Source organism: Aethalodelphis obliquidens, unplaced genomic scaffold (genome assembly GCF_003676395.1).
Source record: "Aethalodelphis obliquidens isolate GAN/ISIS:26980383/991018 unplaced genomic scaffold, ASM367639v1 scaffold72, whole genome shotgun sequence".
Taxonomy (NCBI): domain Eukaryota; kingdom Metazoa; phylum Chordata; class Mammalia; order Artiodactyla; family Delphinidae; genus Aethalodelphis; species Aethalodelphis obliquidens.
The window spans coordinates 5,614,312-5,631,622 of record NW_020838016.1 but is presented as its reverse complement, the minus strand read 5'-3'; the positions used below and the strand labels follow the sequence as shown (position 1 = coordinate 5,631,622).

General features: G+C 38.3%; 1 protein-coding gene across 1 annotated transcript; it reads left to right on the top strand.

The window, feature by feature from the left end:
* The first annotated feature begins 853 nt into the window (after positions 1-853).
* Positions 854-12,500, top strand: DBR1 (debranching RNA lariats 1). The gene is made up of 8 exons (XM_027091601.1): positions 854-1,181; positions 1,806-1,930; positions 3,762-3,842; positions 6,006-6,091; positions 7,610-7,834; positions 10,652-10,732; positions 10,986-11,131; positions 11,615-12,500. Exons 1-8 carry the CDS (start codon positions 985-987, stop codon positions 12,306-12,308), a joined length of 1,635 nt encoding a protein of 544 aa, XP_026947402.1. The 5' UTR covers positions 854-984; the 3' UTR covers positions 12,309-12,500.
* Positions 12,501-17,311: the final 4,811 nt, after the last annotated feature.

Genomic DNA, 17,311 nt, shown 5'->3' with positions numbered 1-17,311 from the left:
CTTGCGTCTCCCTCCCACCCTCCCTATCCCACCCCTCTAGGTGGTCACAAAGCACCTGAGCTGATCTCCCTGTGCTATGTGGCTGTCTATTTTACATTTGGTAGTGTATATATCCCAGTGTCTTATTGTCACTGTTTTGTTTACATCTTCTGCTTCATTTTGAATTAACTTTGGTGTCTTTATTCCTAGAAATTGTTTATCTAGTTTTTTTTTTAATGAGCAGAGATGGTTTTATTATTCTCCATATTATCTTGATTATTTTCTTGATTAAATTTGCCATAAGGGTTTTATTTGTTTGCTTGTTTCTGCCTTGGCCACTAATTCTTCAATTGTCAGTCTGGTCATTTTCCCTCTTGGATGTTTTCGAGATATTCATCTGCTTTCATTGAGCTTGCAGTCTAGTTACACAACCATTTGGTAGGGAAATGAAGAGTCCCTGGCCCCTTTAAAAAAAATAACTGATAATTTTAGAAACTCTTCGAGGAGATAATTTCAAAATCCTCAGTGAGTTTTTACGTTTTATTTTAAATTTATTTTTATTTCGGGTGTCTTAAAAAATCGTTTGTGTAATCGTTTCTAATCACTTTCAGGCAATTATCTTTGCCGTGAGAAGTTCATCCTAAGTTTGATTTTATCAAACTACACTATTTCCGGGAATTTTTGTTTGTTTGTCTTACTATTCTGGTTTTGATTTTTAGCACCTGTCAGGCTCCTCGGACTTCAAGAACCACCTGCCACAACAGGCAAAGTACGAGACGATTTAAAAGCTCCCTGGAATCCGTGTTGGTCATTCCCTTCCCGACCTCTCTCTCGCGAGATTTGGAAACCGGAAGTGAATTATATTGCTGGAGTCTCAATTGCAAGAGGCGGCGTCTCAGTTAAGGTTGGCGGGATCTGAGCGATCAGTCGGGTCTTCGTTGTCCGGCCTGGGCTGGCTCTGGTTTAGCGGGTTGCGGGCAGCGCTCCCTGCCTCGGGCCGGCAGCATGCGGGTGGCTGTGGCCGGCTGCTGCCACGGCGAGCTGGACAAGATCTATGAGACGCTGGCGCTGGCGGAGCGGCGCGGCCCGGGACCGATAGACCTTCTGCTATGCTGCGGCGACTTCCAGGCTGTGCGCAACGAGGCCGACCTGCGCTGCATGGCCGTGCCGCCCAAGTACCGCCACATGCAGACCTTCTACAGGTGAGGGGCGTGGCTTGGGCCCGGGCCCCCGCGGTGCGAGGTGTGACTAGCCAGCGGTGGGGGCTGAGAACCCGGGCTGAGTTGGAATCCTGTCTGCCACTGACCAGCTGTCTCTCTTAGTTCCCGTCTTTGTTTACGCTGTGTGTCTAGGAACTGGCGCTTAGTAAATGTCACTTTTCTTCTTTCCATTCATCTGTTTTGTTTCGGAAGGGATCGCAGCCTGAGGGGAAAATCTGGAGGAAGAAACTGACAGGTTAATCTAGTTTATACTTAATCGGACTCTGGGACTACTTCATTTATTGATCTAGGAGTTTTATTGGACGCTTGCTATGTGCTAGTCCTCATTCTAGAAACTAAGGTTGTTCCAGTGAACTGACAAAAGTTTTTGACCTCATTGAATATACGTTGGCTTGAACCCAAGGTGGCGGCCCTTAATCATTCTTAAGGACAAGGATGGACAATTCGTTTAGAAAGGGCTTAACTTTTTATGATGAGCTCAAGTTTTTTTTACTTCGGACCTTATTTTGCTTTTCTGCTATGCTTAGTAGTACAGGCATGCCCAATTGCTTTTCTCTATGTCTCATTTCTGCTATGCCAATTGACAACTTTACCCTTATGTTCTAGGTATTACTCTGGAGAGAAAAAGGCCCCAGTTCTCACAATTTTCATCGGGGGTAACCATGAAGCCTCAAATCATTTGCAAGAGTTACCCTATGGTGGCTGGGTAGCACCAAACATTTATTATTTAGGTATGTGTTCGTGGGTAATTTCTTGGTCTGATGGCATGGAAGAGCCTGTCAGGATTTGTTTATCAGTTGATCAGCATCTTGAAATGTATGGTGTTTTGGGAATGTCTCTTGATTTAAATAATCATGAAAATTTAATTAAAATAATTCATTTAAGTAGGTAATCATGAAAATATGTCCATGCATCATCTAGTGCTTTAAGCAATACTTAATATAACTGCAAAGAGTTTCTGTACGATTTGCAATCCCTTAATTTTTTTCTTACTCTTCTTATTAAATTTAAAAAAATGAACTTTTTATAATGGAAATATTTAAACATACACAAAAGTAGAGAATAGTATAATGAATCTCTGTACCTATTAAACAGCTTTAACAACAATTATTGTTCTGCCATCCTTCTTTCAACCCACTCCCTGCCTAAACTCGTTTGTGGGAGGAGGTGACAGGAGTATTTTATCTATTTATTTTTTAATATTTTATTTATTTATTTATTTATTTGGCTGTGTTAGGTCTTTAGTTGTCGCATGTGGGATCTTCCTTGCAGCGCGGGATCTTCCTCGTGGTGGGCAGGCTTCTCTCTAGTTGTAGCGCCTGGGCGCTCTGGAACTCCAGAGTGTGCTGGCTCAGTAGTTGCGGCATGAGGGCTCTAGGGGCTTAGGGGCATGTGGGATCTTAGTTCCCTGACCAGGGCTCAATCCCATGTCCCCTGCATTGGAAGGTGGATTCTTAACCACTGGACCGCCAGGGAAGTCCCAACTGGAGTATTTTAAAGCAAACCTCAGCCATCGGATTATTTCACCTGTAAATACTTTAGCATGTGTTTTTAAGTGATGAGGATTTAAAAAAATACCACAACTACAGTACCATGATTATACCTATTACCTATCATTATCTGTTGCCTAGTTCATGTTCAGATTTCCCTGATTATCACAAAGATGTCTGTTTTACAGTTGACTTGTTCAAATAGGATCCAAACAAGGTCCACACTTTCATTTGATTGTCATGATTCTGAAGTCTCTTAGACTATAACTGTCTCTTTTCGCACTCTCTTCTCCCCTAAACCCCCATGCTGTTTATTTGTTGAAGAATATGGGAAATTTATCTGGCAGAATTTCCCACATTCTGGGTTTAGCTGATTGGATTTCCTTGGGTTGTTTAACGTGTTCCTTTTATCCTCTGTGTTGCTTATAATCTGCATTTAGATTTATAGACCTGATTAGGTTCAGGTTCAGTTTTAGTCCTTTTAAACTATACAGTCCTTTCATCTCTTTATTTAGATGTTTATAGGTGTTTCTAGTGATGACATTATAACTTCAGAAATTTAATTTCTCTATGTCATTACTGATGGATCAACTTTTGACAACTGTAGTATTGTGAGAAGGTGAAATTGTCTGAAGATGATCAATCAAATGAAATAGAGAAACTGCAGGTTTCTATATTCTATAAGTCAAAGGTATATGTTATATATACCTTATATATAACATATAAATCCATCATAGGACATTTTCCCCTATTTCCCCCGCCCCATCCCCACATTCCTTTAGGTACCAAATTTATGTATGTCTGTTTCCCTCTTCACACTCCCTGTCTCATTTGTTCCTTCTTTTCTGCTCAGTCTCTTGCCTCCGTAGTCTGTCTCCCTACTCTATGTTATATATTGTTGGCATATTTTCTATGTAAAAGAGTAACCTCATCATGACACTTAATTTTCAAATAATTTTAAGACTGCATGATATTCTAGGCCTCTAAACTGTTCATTCAGTTAGTAAAGATTGCTTTAAAAAAATGATTGCTTTTGCCTACAGTAATTTTATTTAACTATGTAATTTTTCAGGCTTGGCAGGTGTAGTAAAATACCGAGGTGTAAGGATTGGTGGAATCTCTGGTATCTTTAAATCTCATGACTATCGAAAAGGTATTGTTATGCTTTTTTTTTTTTTTTACATTTTATTACATTCTTTTTTTCTTTTTTTAATTGGAGTACAGTTGATTTACAATGTGGTGTTAATTTCAGGTATACAGCAAGGTGAGTATTGTTATTCTGAGAATTGTTTTTAAACTTAGAACTTCCATGCCCCATAGTAACTTAAGCATAATATACAGTTTGACTTTTTCATTGGATTTCTCCTATGAACTGATTAATTTATTCTTAAATTTATATTATAAAATATTTTATAAATATGAAAAAATAGAGAACACTAGAACGTATTTTCTGTGTATACACCATCTAGTTTTATTTGGTATTTTGCCACTTTTAGTTTTGATTTTTAAGAAATAAAAGAGTACAGATACAATCGAAGTTCATTGTTTATCTGTCCTCAGTCCCATCTCCCTCCTTTTATTCCTCCCTTACCTCACCAGGCAGTCACTATTCTGAATTTGGTGTTTATCATTCACTTGATTATTCTATATCATTACCATATCAGTAACAGCTTTAAACAGTGTATTATATAGCATGTTTTAAACTTCATATAAGTGTATCATTTTACATGTATCTTTCTGCAACTTGCTTCTTTGTTTAATATGTTTTTTAAATCCATGTTGATACATGTAACTCTGTCATTTAAATTTGTGAATAGTATTCCATTGTATAAATATACCACACTGTATCTGAATGAATTATATCTTGATTTTAAAGTTAAAGGAATAGCTTGGATCCACATTGATTTTAAAATTTCATGAATTAAGTTGACAGCTAAAACTTACATCCTCAGTGTAACTGTTAAATCACAAGTCTGTTCCTTAGCAGCCCTGTTCCCCATGATTCTGAACTATTGTGATGGGTCTGCAAAAATAGGCCATCTTATACATGGCAGGTGTGGGCACAAATTGGAACCACTCTTTGGAGGAAAATTAGTAACATCTGTGGAAATTATAGAAGTATTCTTACTCAGGAGTTCTACTTCCAGGAATTTATCTACAGATATATTCCACAAGTGCAAAATGATATAAACAAATGTATTTCAGCCTTGTTTGTAATAGCAAAAGATAGGAACTAGTTAAATGTGTCATGATATAACTATACAGTGCAATGCTATGAAGTCAAAAAGAAGGAAAAAAGAAACAGCTCTATGTGTGACTAATATGAAAAGAACTCCAAAATAAAGTGAAAAAAACAAGGCACAGAACGTGTATAAATTATACTGCCACTTGTATAGAAAGAAAAGGGAGGATAAAGAAATATGTATATTATATGCATAGATGACATCCCTGGAATAAAATACTGAAACCTGATTAACACTGGTTCCCTGTAGGTAGGGTTACTGATAGATGGGGGAAGGAATAGGAGAACCCTGTCAGCTTGTTTTAGCAGCTTGATTGACGTAAAATTTATGTACCATTGTAAGTACACAATTCAGTGATTTTAGTAAATTGTAGAGTTATGCAGCCTTTAGCACCATCTGGATTTAGAACATCTCTATCATGCCTAAAAGTTTTGTGCCAAACTTAATCCCTGCTCCCATGCCAGCCCTAGGTACCCAGTAGGGTCTACCCTCCAGGAGGAATACTTTTTACCCTATGCCTTTCTTTTTTTTCTTTATTTTATTGAAGTATAGTTGATTTACAATATTGTGTTAATTTCTGCTGTACAGCAAAGTGATTCAGTTACACATATATATGCATTCTTTTTCATATTCTTCTCTATTATGGTTTATCACAGGATATTGAATATAATTCTCTGTGCCATACAGTAGGACCTTGTTGTTTATCCATTCTGTATGTAATAATTTGCATCCGCTAACCCCAAACTCCCAATCCATCCTTCCCTCACCCCCGCTCCCCCTTACCCTATACCTTTCTGATGGTATCTTTTAAATCTTAAACTATGTGACTAAACAATGTATTCCAAAATTAAATATAATTTAATTTAAAAAATCATAAGCCTCCCACTTATTTAGATTTATAGTTGGTGATCAGTTATTAGAAAATACCAGCACTTTGAGTGTTTTTTTAATAAAATTTTCAAGAACCAAAAGCATTGATGACAAGCATCAGTTTTGGAGAAGTGTACGTATGTATTTATACTTGCAGTATTTAAGGGAGTTGATAATAGCTTATTTCTCTTCTTCAATTTAAGGTCATTTTGAGTGCCCCCCCTATAATGCAGCTACAATAAGGAGCATCTATCATGTGAGAAATATTGAAGTCTACAAATTAAAACAGGTATGTAAAAAGTACATTACGGCAGACTTGAAAAAATGGTAAACTAATTCTCTACCAGAATGTATTTTGACCTGCTACTTCCAAGAAGAGCTCAATTCTGTATTTCCACAATTTGGATCTTGAGTTGTTTTTAGGAGGTTCACAGATGAACATTTTTTAGATTTTAATGGCTATACATTTATTTTAGTGATTAATAATAAAATAAAATATTTGATCCATGACTTCAGCTACTATTCCTTAGGGTAAGGCTGAAGAATATATATTGGAATAAAGTGATACTTGAAAGAAAGTGTTAAATATTTTATTTTAAATAATGATATTAAATAGAAAATAATAGTGAAGATGATATGGGAAAATTGTGAAGGTGATAACCGAAACACTGGCTCAACTGGAGAGTAAATGAAACTAGGTTTTTGTTTGTGAACCCATTAAATGTCTGACACCGGGCTAAGCAGCTTTCATCCGTGATAGTTCATATAACTGTCACTCAAATTCTGTCATGCAGCGTGTCCAACTTTGTCACACTAAGGGAGAGAGGCCAAAGGCTCAGATAGATAAAGTAACCTGCCCGGACTTCCCACACAGTTAAGAGCCTGCCAGAGCCCCCAGGCTGGTAGAGCCTGCCAGACTGAACTCAGGCCCTTCCCATCATAAATACAGCCTCGACTGGAACATAAAGATGTTTACAGGTATGCCCCATTCATAACAGTTACTTACCTTTTACTTTTTACTTTTACTCATCTAAATCCTACTGGTCCTTGGAGACCCAGCTTAGATTTCACTTCCCAACCAGTGTTCTAGTTTAAAGTCCTCACCCTTCTCTGAATTTTTGTAGCACTTATTGCCCATACCAGCTTTTCAGTGGTTAATCATGTCTATCTTACCTTTTGTATTTTCTTGAACACTTACTTAAATTATTTTAATTTAGTTGTCCAAGTATTTGCTTTGGATTACTTGACAGTATGGAGTATATTTTGTGTTCTCCCCAAGAAGACACCAGCTACCTTAAATACCTCTAATATAATTTTTGTAGTAAACAGAGAGGTTTTTTTGGTGTTTACTATGTGAGTCCATCAGAAAAAAAAAAAAGGTTTACTGTAGGTTAGGTTTACTGTATCATTTACAGTACAAGTCTCATGAAATCTGGACATTGATCTTAAAACAGTAGTTTCTTTACTAAAAGGGAAAAGAACAGTGCATGTTGTAGATTTTAGAAACCCAGTGCTAAAGACCTTAGCTGATTGGCAATCTAATCAAAGTGTGTCTCTATTGAACTGCCTCGCCACGGAAGATAAAGCTGATTTGTCAGGCAGAGAGAAAGGTGTTTCTCTTTGCCTCGATGAGTGAGTAGCTCAGTATTTCTGTGACTTCCTTAAATAAAGTTTTCTTAGAATGAATTACACAGAAATCTACAGATCTCCGTGGGTAAATGGTTGTGTGGCGGTGGAGAGAAGGGAGGGGATTGCTTTTGGTTAATCTGTTTCTAAGAGCTTTCTTTCTCTTCTTTGTCTGTTAAAGCTGAAGCAGCCTATGGACATATTCTTATCTCATGATTGGCCGAGAAGTATATATCATTATGGAAATAAGAAGCAACTTCTTAAGACTAAATCTTTCTTCCGACAAGAAGTGGAAAATAACACATTGGGAAGTCCCGCTGCCTCAGAACTTTTAGAGCACTTAAAACCTACTTACTGGTTTTCTGCACACCTTCATGTGAAGTTTGCAGCCTTGATGCAGCATCAGGTAGAAAACACAATGCTTATTCTTTGATTTAACAAGCAGTTATTGAACATCTACGGGCTAGGCCCTATGGGCATAGTTGGAAAGTTAGAGAAAGAGATCAAAGATAACTTTCCTTTTGTGAATAACTCAGTATCCAGTGGGGAGAAGGGACAAGCAAGCAATTATAAAATAGTGTAATAAGTTTGTGACAAAAAGTGCTTAGGATACTGTGGGAACACCTAAGCCAGGCCATGGTGAGATGGGGATGTGGACAGAGAGATGAAGGGATAGAGAAGGTTTTCTAAAGGAGTTGATGGTGCCAGGAAGAAGCAGATTATCAGGGTAATCTAGGCCCAGGGACCGATGTGTGCACAGGCTGGAAGGTCTGAGAGCGTGGTGCCTTTGGGGAAGTGCAGCTGGTCCCTGGGGCTGAGGCACAGGGAGAGATGAAGCTGGAGCGAGATCATAGCTGCCTTCTGGGATATGCTCTGGAGTTTGGGTTTTAACCAGGAGGTAATGGGGAAGGTTGGGGGTCATGAAGTCAGAGTTTCATTTCAGAAGGATTAGATTGGCAGCAGTTTTGTGTGTGGATTGGAGTAATGTTAAATGGGAGGCAGAGGAGGCAAAAGATGAGGTTCTAACCTAAGGCAAAGAGGGAACACAGAGAATGAAGCAGGTTCCAGAGAGATTTTGGAAGCAGAATCATCAGGATTCAGTGACAGAGGGAGGAGTGAATCTAGAATGACGCCCAGAGTTTTCCTTTGGTAATTGCATGGGGATGGTGCTTGATGCAAAGTAGAAAATAAATACCTACTTAGAGTTAGGCTTTAATGGAACTATGCAGTTCTTCCTTTCACCTCTGATTCTGGTTGAATTCTGACTTTCCCATAAAGTATCCCATAGGAAATACGTTTAGAAAATGCTGGGTTAACAAAGTTCGGGATTTCTTCCCAGAGGCTTCTGTAGAATTTCTGAGAGTCCAGTGTGCTAATGGGCATTACCTTTCTCTGAGATGGCGGATGGGCTGTGCAGCGCTTCCTGAACTTACCTGACCAAACCCTTTTCTGCGGTAGAGGTACACTTCGGTGATGCTCTTTGCACACGGTCCGGAAGATTCTGTCTGAAAACATTCCTGTGGGCCCTCTCTGTTGTGGGCTTGTTCTTACTCCCCAGCTTCACTGGGAGAAGAAGGCGAGGTTACTCTTGCATTTTCCTTTGGGCTGTTGCCAGCGTGATTATCCTCTTCTCACGTCCAAGTCTTCTGTTTCTGTCAGTCACCTTTCCCACATCTGTGTTACTCTCCTCTGTCTCTTGGGGCTCATGATGCTCTTGGATTGCTACTGAAGCACCTAATTTGCTACTTTTCCCTGATTCTGTCTTCTGTTGTCAACCTTGGGGACTTGTGTCTCTGAATTAATATGTTTGATCCCTTTTTGTTGCTCCTCAACTGCCTCTGACTTCACCGGTATTCTGTCTGAGCCCTTTTACTAACACCAAAGATCATCTTGCCTCAGAACTGCCCTGCTGCCAGGATCTGCCCATGATCTCTGTGCATCCCACCTCTCAGTCCCTCCCCACCACTGAATTGAAACCTGGTCCTCAGCAGGGTGTTCCATCACTTGCTTCCTTGTCTTTCTTTCTCCATGTGCCTTGCTGTTTTTTTGTTTGTTTGTTTGTTTTGTTTTGTTTTTTTGCGGTACGCGGGCCTCTCACTGCTGTGGCCTCTCCCGTTGCGGAGCACAGGCTCCGGACGCGCAGGCTCAGCGGCCATGGCTCACGGGCCCAGCCGCTCCGCGGCATGTGGGATCTTCCCGGACCGGGGCACGAACCCGCGTCCCCTGCATCGGCAGGTGGACTCTCAATCACTGCGCCACCAGGGAAGCCCTGCCTTGCTGTTTTTAGTGAGTCACTTTTTACTTCTTCCAGTGTGACCTTCATGTTTGTGATCCTCCCATGTTTCTTTCTGCTGGTTCACTTTTTAAAAAAGAACTTTATTGGAGTATAATTTCCATATCAAAAAATTCACCTGCTTTAAGTGTAGAATTCAGTGATTTTTAGTAAATTTCCAGAGTTGTGCAAACATCACATAATCCAGTTCTAGAACATTGCCATCACCCCAAAAGATCCTTTGTGCCTCTTTGCTGTCAGTCTTTGTTCTGTCAACATCCAGCCCTAGGCAACCACTAATCTGTCTTGTCTTTATGGATTTGCCTTTTCTGAACATTTTATATAAGTGGAATCACAAAATACATAGTCTTTGGTAACTGGTTTCTTTCCTTTACTTGCTTTTGAGACTCATTCTTGTTGTTGCATGTGTCAGTGTTTCTTTCATTTTTATTGGTGAATAGTATTTCATCCTATGGAGTGTGTATATATATATATATATATATATATATATATCTACTTTGGTGTTGTATCTAAGAATCTTTGCCTAACCCAGGGTTACAAAGATTTTCTCCTATGAATTCTTCTACGAGTTGTGTAGTTTTAGCTCTGCCAATTTACTTTTAAGCTCTTCCGTTGTCTGATCTCTAACCTTTGTGTTATACGCTTTGGTTTATGTGTGTTATTTGCTTTGATTTAACATTATCATTACCACCATTTCTTTCTGCTTTGACTATTGTAAGGAAATTGAAGTCCAGGCCCAGAGAGTGTAAGTGCCTGGCTTGTCATTGCACAAGGGGGTATAGAGCTAACTTGTTTTGGAAAAGTAACCATTGTTCCTTTGACACACAACTTAGGGGATTGGGCAATGAAGATTATTTCCATCCTTTTCAATGTCTGAATTGCGTGTGATGTTTTAACGTTCTTTCTTAAATCATGGTTCATATTGTCTAGGCCAAGGATAAAGGACAGTCAGCCAAAGCAACCAGATTTCTAGCCCTGGACAAATGCTTACCACACAGAGACTTTCTTCAGGTAAAAAGAAAATGAAATAACTTTGCAATATAGTTTTACTCTTCCAGTGATTAAAAAAAAATTGTCTCCTTGCAGAAATTATTGGTGCTGTTTGTAATTTATGTGTTCTGAGATTTCTTTGGGAATGTTTAAGTTCCATTCATGTTTGTAAGCTACTAAATTAAATTCCTTTCAAACTTTACTGTTACATTGACATTCTTAGAATATTAAAAATAGATATGTACTTCTTAAAATCACCAATTTCTTCTTGTAGGTAATAGAAATAGAACACGACCCCAGTGCTCCTGATTACTTGGAGTATGATACCGAATGGCTCGCCATTCTCAGGGCTACTAATGATCTTACGAATGTGAGTGACCGCCTATGGAATATGCCTGAAAATAATGGCCTGCATACGAGGTGAGTCTGACCTTCTTTAGGATTTTCCCTCTCCATTGTATGCACAGTTGTTGTCCCCTCCACCTTCTTATTTTTTTAAATCAAGGGAGTTATTGCTACAATTCAGAGTTTATAGACTGGTATGAAAATTGCAAGTTTTCCGTCCGAGAGATACAAGAAAATAGACTGCTGAGCGCCAACCCAAAGAAGTGTATAAGTGCAGCAAACTATAAGCGCATAAGTGCATGAAACCTTAAGACCGTGGAGATTTGGTTCACACATTAAAATAATTTGTACTTGTTTTAGGGAGTGAGTTAAGGACAGCTTTTTCTAAGAATTGTTTTAATCTCAAAATGGTCCTTTGCTAAGTTAACTATAATTTTATGAAGTGGAATTCTGAAATGTGGTTTATTTTTTAATGCACCTGCCGTCCATAGTTGGAGCTCATCATGTGTTGTCCAAGGCTGATAAAATATAAAAAGCTATTGTTTTGGACTTTTCTAGGTGGGATTACAGTGCAACAAAAGAAGCTATGAACGAAGTATTGGAAAAATTGAATCATGACCTCAAAGTTCCATGTAACTTTAGTGTAACGGCTGCTTGTTATGACCCTAGCAAGCCACAGACACAAATGCAGTTGGTTCATAGGATCAGTCCTCAGACTACTGAATTTTGTGCCCAACTTGGCATCACTGACATTAACGTCAGGCTTCAGAAGGCCAAGGAAGAACAGCACTTGTGTGGTGACTATGAAGAGCAGGATGACGTGCAGAGTAATGACTCTGGAGAAGACCCTAGTGAGTATAACACAGACACATCTGCCCTGTCCTCTATTAATCCAGACGAAATAATGTTAGATGAAGAAGAGGAATATGATGATAGTATTGTAAGCGCACACAGTGACATGAATACACCATCTGTAGAACCATCTTCTGATCAAGCTTCTGACTTTTCTGCAAGCTTCTCTGACATCAGGATCTTGCCAGGTTCCATGACTGTATCTTCTGATGATACATCCGGTTCCCCAGTTGGCAAGGAGGGGAATCGCGGTGACCCTGTGGAGTTGGGGGATGGAAAGGACTTAACCAAGGTGCCGTTGAAGAGGCTGAGTGATGAACATGAACCTGAACAAAGAAAGAAAATCAAGAGGAGGAATCAAGCCATCTATGCTGCAGTGGATAATGATGATACAGCCTAAGACGATTTACTTGTTTTAGTGTTATATGTAGATATGTGATTTTTGAGACTATATTTTTAGAGCTGGATCTTTGACTCAAGACTTAACTTTGTAATAATGAAGTTACATAAATTTTAGTTAGGTATCGACTTTATCTTTAGGCCTTTGTATGTTTCAGATAAAAAAATATTAAACTTTCATATATTTACTTGATTGAGTACCCCTTTTTCTGAGAACATATATTATTCACTTTCAGTTTTTTCAGCAAGCACTTATTGAACACCTACTTTGTACCAGGCACTCTTCCATAAGATGGCACTACAAAGATGAGTAAGACAGGGGTTTTTACCTTCATAGAGTTACTATCACTGTAAATATTTTGGTGTATAAAATATGGCATATTTTGTTTTACAGTTAAGTCATTATTGTATATATACTTATATATGCTCCCTTTTCATTTATTATAAATATTTTCTCTGGTCAGCTCTTAATGTCTATCGAATGTAATTGAAGCTGAAGAGGGTAGATAAGATTTCAGGAAATAAGTACTAAACATTGGCAAACATAAAATCTTATACTTAGTTGATGAGATTAATATAACCCTGCTGACTTTTACATATTATATTTTAGCTTTAGCTTTAATTTTAATGTGACTATACAGGTCATGTGGGGCACAGTTCAGCTTAGTATTAATTACTAGCAGGGAATAAAATAGATAACCAACAGGGTCCTAGTGTATAGCACAGGGAACTATACTCAGTATTTTGTAATAACCTATAAGGGAAAAGAATTATCCTAATAGAGATGGAAAGTGAAAGTAATTTCTGTAGAAGGAATAGTGTTATCGAGGGACTACTGGTTCAGATGGTTTCAGGAGAAACTACCAAACCTTTTAAAGGTAACCACTAATATTATGCAAAGTGTTCCAAAATATAGAAAATGAAGGAAAGTTCAGTTTCTTTTCATGACGCTAATATAACATTGATACCTAAATCTGACAAAGATTGCGCAAAGAAACCACAAACCAATCTCACATATGAATATTGAGTCCCAATTGAAGTCCTAAATAAAATATTAGCAAACAGAATCTATAGCACATTTTAAGATACAGCATGACTGATACAAAGATAGTTCAATATTAGGAAGTGTGTTCATATAATTCACCCAGTAATAGATCTAAGGACAAACAACGCAACACCCATTTCTGATTTTTTTTGAAAAGTAAAATCTAGCATCTTGTTTAAAAGGGAAATACTATAAGCATTCCCATCAAAGGACAGTGAGAGCAAAGTCAAGGAACAAGATACCCACTACCTCCTTTATATTCTAATATTGGTGAAAACAATGAGGGGAATCAGAATTGTAAAGGCAGAAGCATCTTTATACAGATGACCTGAATGTTTCGTTGGAAAACACCAGAATATTAAAACTAAAACTAAGATACCACTAAAGTAATATGTAAATAAAGTAATACAGCAAAGTAATGTTATGAACTGAACATACAAATCAATAGTTTTCACATACACGATTACTAGTGAGTGGCATGATATAAGCAAAACAACAAAAATACTTAATGAGAAATGCATAACACCTGTAATGAAAACCTTAAAATGCACCTGAAAAATGCAAAAGTAAACCTGAGCTAATAGAAAATCATCTCTTATTCCTGGATAGATAAACTCAACATTTTAAAGATGCCAATTCTCAAGTTAACATACAAATTTAACATCCTAATCAGAATATCAACACATGTTTTTTGTTTGTCTTTCTGGAGCTAGACAAGTTGATTTTAATGCTTGTGGATAAATAAGTTAGAACAGACAGGAAAATCCCCTGCAAAGAGTAATGGACATATGCTGGGCATAACAGCTATTAAAACGTAATACAAAGCCTCTACAGTAATTAAAACAACATAGTACTGGTTCATTAGAGGACAGGCCAATGGAACAGAAAGACAAGAAATAGGCCCAAACATATATAAGAGTTTAGTATAGTATTTAAGTGACATCTCAAATCACTGAGGAAAAAGATGACATTTTAAATAAATAGGATTGGGCCTTGGGAAAGAAACTTTTTTTTATATACCAAAATTAACTCCAAATAGATCAGAGATATACATGTGAAGAATGAAACCATATAAATACCAGATGAAAACATGGGTAAATTTCCTTTTAATCTGGAACTGAGGAAAGCCTTTGTAACTGTATCTCAGAATCCAGACACAGTAAAAGACTGACACATTTTTTTGTTTTTAGTTTTTTGTTTTTTTGCGGTACGCGGGCCACTCACTGTTGTGGCCTCTCCCGTTGCGGAGCACAGGCTCCGGACGCGCAGGCTCAGCGGCCATGGCTCACGGGCCCAGCCGCTCCGCGGCACGTGGGATCTTCCCGGACCGGGGCACGAACCTGTGTCCCCTGCGTTGGCAGGTGGACTCTCAACCACTGCGCCACCAGGGAAGCCCAAGACACATTTTGACTATATGCAAAAATAGATAACTTTTGCACGGCAAACAAAACAAAACACCATAAACAATATTAAAAGATAAATGACAAACTGGAAGAATGTATTTGCAACTCATATCACAGACTCATCCTTCCAAAATATAAAGAACTCTTTATATAGACTCAGTAATTAAACTTGTAGGAATAGGTCCTAAAGATACATCTCCAAAATAAAAGAAAGCATAAGCACAAGAGTATTCATTGTAGCATTATTTGTAATAACGAACCATTGGAAACAGTCTAAACGTTCACCAGGAGAAGATTGGTTGAATAAATACCCGGTGGAGTAACACACAGCTTTAAAAAAGAATGTGGGTTGGGGGGCGGGGCTTCCCTGGTGGCGCAGTGGCTGAGAGTCCGCCTGCTGATGCAGGGGACCACGGGTTCATGCCCCGGTCCGGGAAGATGCCACATGCCGCGGAGCGGCTAGGCCCGTGAGCCACGGCTGCTGAGCCTGCGTGTCCGGAGCCTGTGCTCTGCAACGGGAGAGGCCACAACAGTGAGAGGCCCACGTACCGCAAAAAAAAAAAAAAAAAAGAATGTGGGACAAAAAAACATGTACATAAATGTTTATAGCAGCACTATTCTTGACAGCCAGATAGTAGAGGTAACCCAAATGTCCATTCAACTGATGAATGAATACATAAAATATATACCCACACAACAGAATATTATTCAGCAATAAAAAGTAATGAAGTACATATGCTACAATATGGATGAAACTTGAAAACATTATGCTAGGTGAAAGAAGCCAGATACAAAAAAAAAAAAAGAAAACACATGTTGATTGATTTCCATTTATACGAAATGTCCCAATTAGACAAATCCATAGAAACAGAAAGTAGATTATTGGTTGCCCAGGGCTGGGGGAAGGGAATGGGGGGTAATGAAGAATGACTGCTAATGGATATGTGATTTTTTTGGGGGGGTGACAAAAATGTTCCCAAATTAGATTATGGTGATGGTTACACAACTCTGTGAATATACTGTAAATATGAAAACCATTGAATTGTACACTAAAAAAAAATGGGAGATTCTCATGAACTGATACAGAGTGAGTTTTAGGTTATACTAAGTTAAATCAAGGTAGAGAGCAGTGTATATTTTCTGTGTGAGAAGGAAATTTCCTTGCTTTGCTTTTTTTCTTTTAGTTCTGACTTTGTAAAACATCTACATGTTTCAAAAGTCAAAACTTTTGAAAAACTGAAGTATAGTTGATTTACAATATTGTTAGTTTCAGGCGTACAGCAAACTGATTCATATATATATATGTATACCTACATATATATATCTTCAGATTATTTTCCATTATAGGTTATTACAAGATATTGAATATAGTTCCCTGTGCTTTACAGTAAATCCTTGTTGTTTATCTATTTTATATATAGTAGTATGTATCTGTTAATCCCATATTCCTAATTTATCCCTCCCATCCCCTCTTTCCCCTTTGGTAACCATAAATTTGTTTTCTACATCTGTGAGTCTGCTTCCGTTTTGTAAATAAATTCATTTGTATTATTTTTTAGATTTCACATATAAGTAATATATAATGTTTGTCTTTCTCTGACTTACTTCACTTAGTGTGATATTCTCTGGGTCTGTGTTACTGCAAATGACAATATTTCATTTTTTATGGCTGACTAATATTCCACTGTATATATACCACATCTTTTTTATCCATTCATCTGTTGATGGACACTTAGGTTGCTTCTGTGTCTTGGCTATTGTAAATAGTGGTCCTATGAACATTGGGGTGCATGTATCTTTTTGAATAGCCGTTTTTGTCTTTTGTGGATATATGCCCAGGAGTGGGATTGCTGGATCATATGGTAGCTCTATTTTTAGTTTTTTAAGGAACCTCCATACTATTTTCCATAGTGGCTGCACCAATTTACATTCCTACTAACAGTGCAAGAGGTTTCCCCTTTCTTCACACCCTCTCCAGCATTTATTATTTGTAGACTTTTTTTTTTTTTTTTTTTTTTTGCGGTACGTGGGCCTCTCACTGCTGTGGCCTCTCCCGTTGAGGAGCACAGGCTCCGGACGCGCAGGCTCAGTGGCCATGGCTCACGGGCCCAGCCGCTCTGCGGCATGTGGGATCTTCCCGGCCCGGGACACGAACCCGTGTCCCCTGCATCGGCAGGCGGATTCTCAACCACTGCACCACCAGGGAAGCCCTATTTGTAGACTTTTAAATGATGGCAATTCTAACCAGTGTGAGGGGGTACTTCATTGTAGTTGTCAAAACTATATTTAAAAGGTATACTCGGGGTGGTGGGGTTGGATGAACTGGCAGATTGGGATTGACATATATACACTATTGATACTATGTATAAAATAGATAACTAATAAGAACCTACTGTATAGCACAGGGAACTCTACTCAAGGCTCTGTGGTGACCTAAATGAGAAGGAAATCCAAAAGAGAGGGGATAGATGTATACATATAGCTGATTCACTTTGCTGTACAGTAGAAACTAACACAGTATTATAAAGCAACTATACTCCAATAAAAATTTTTTAA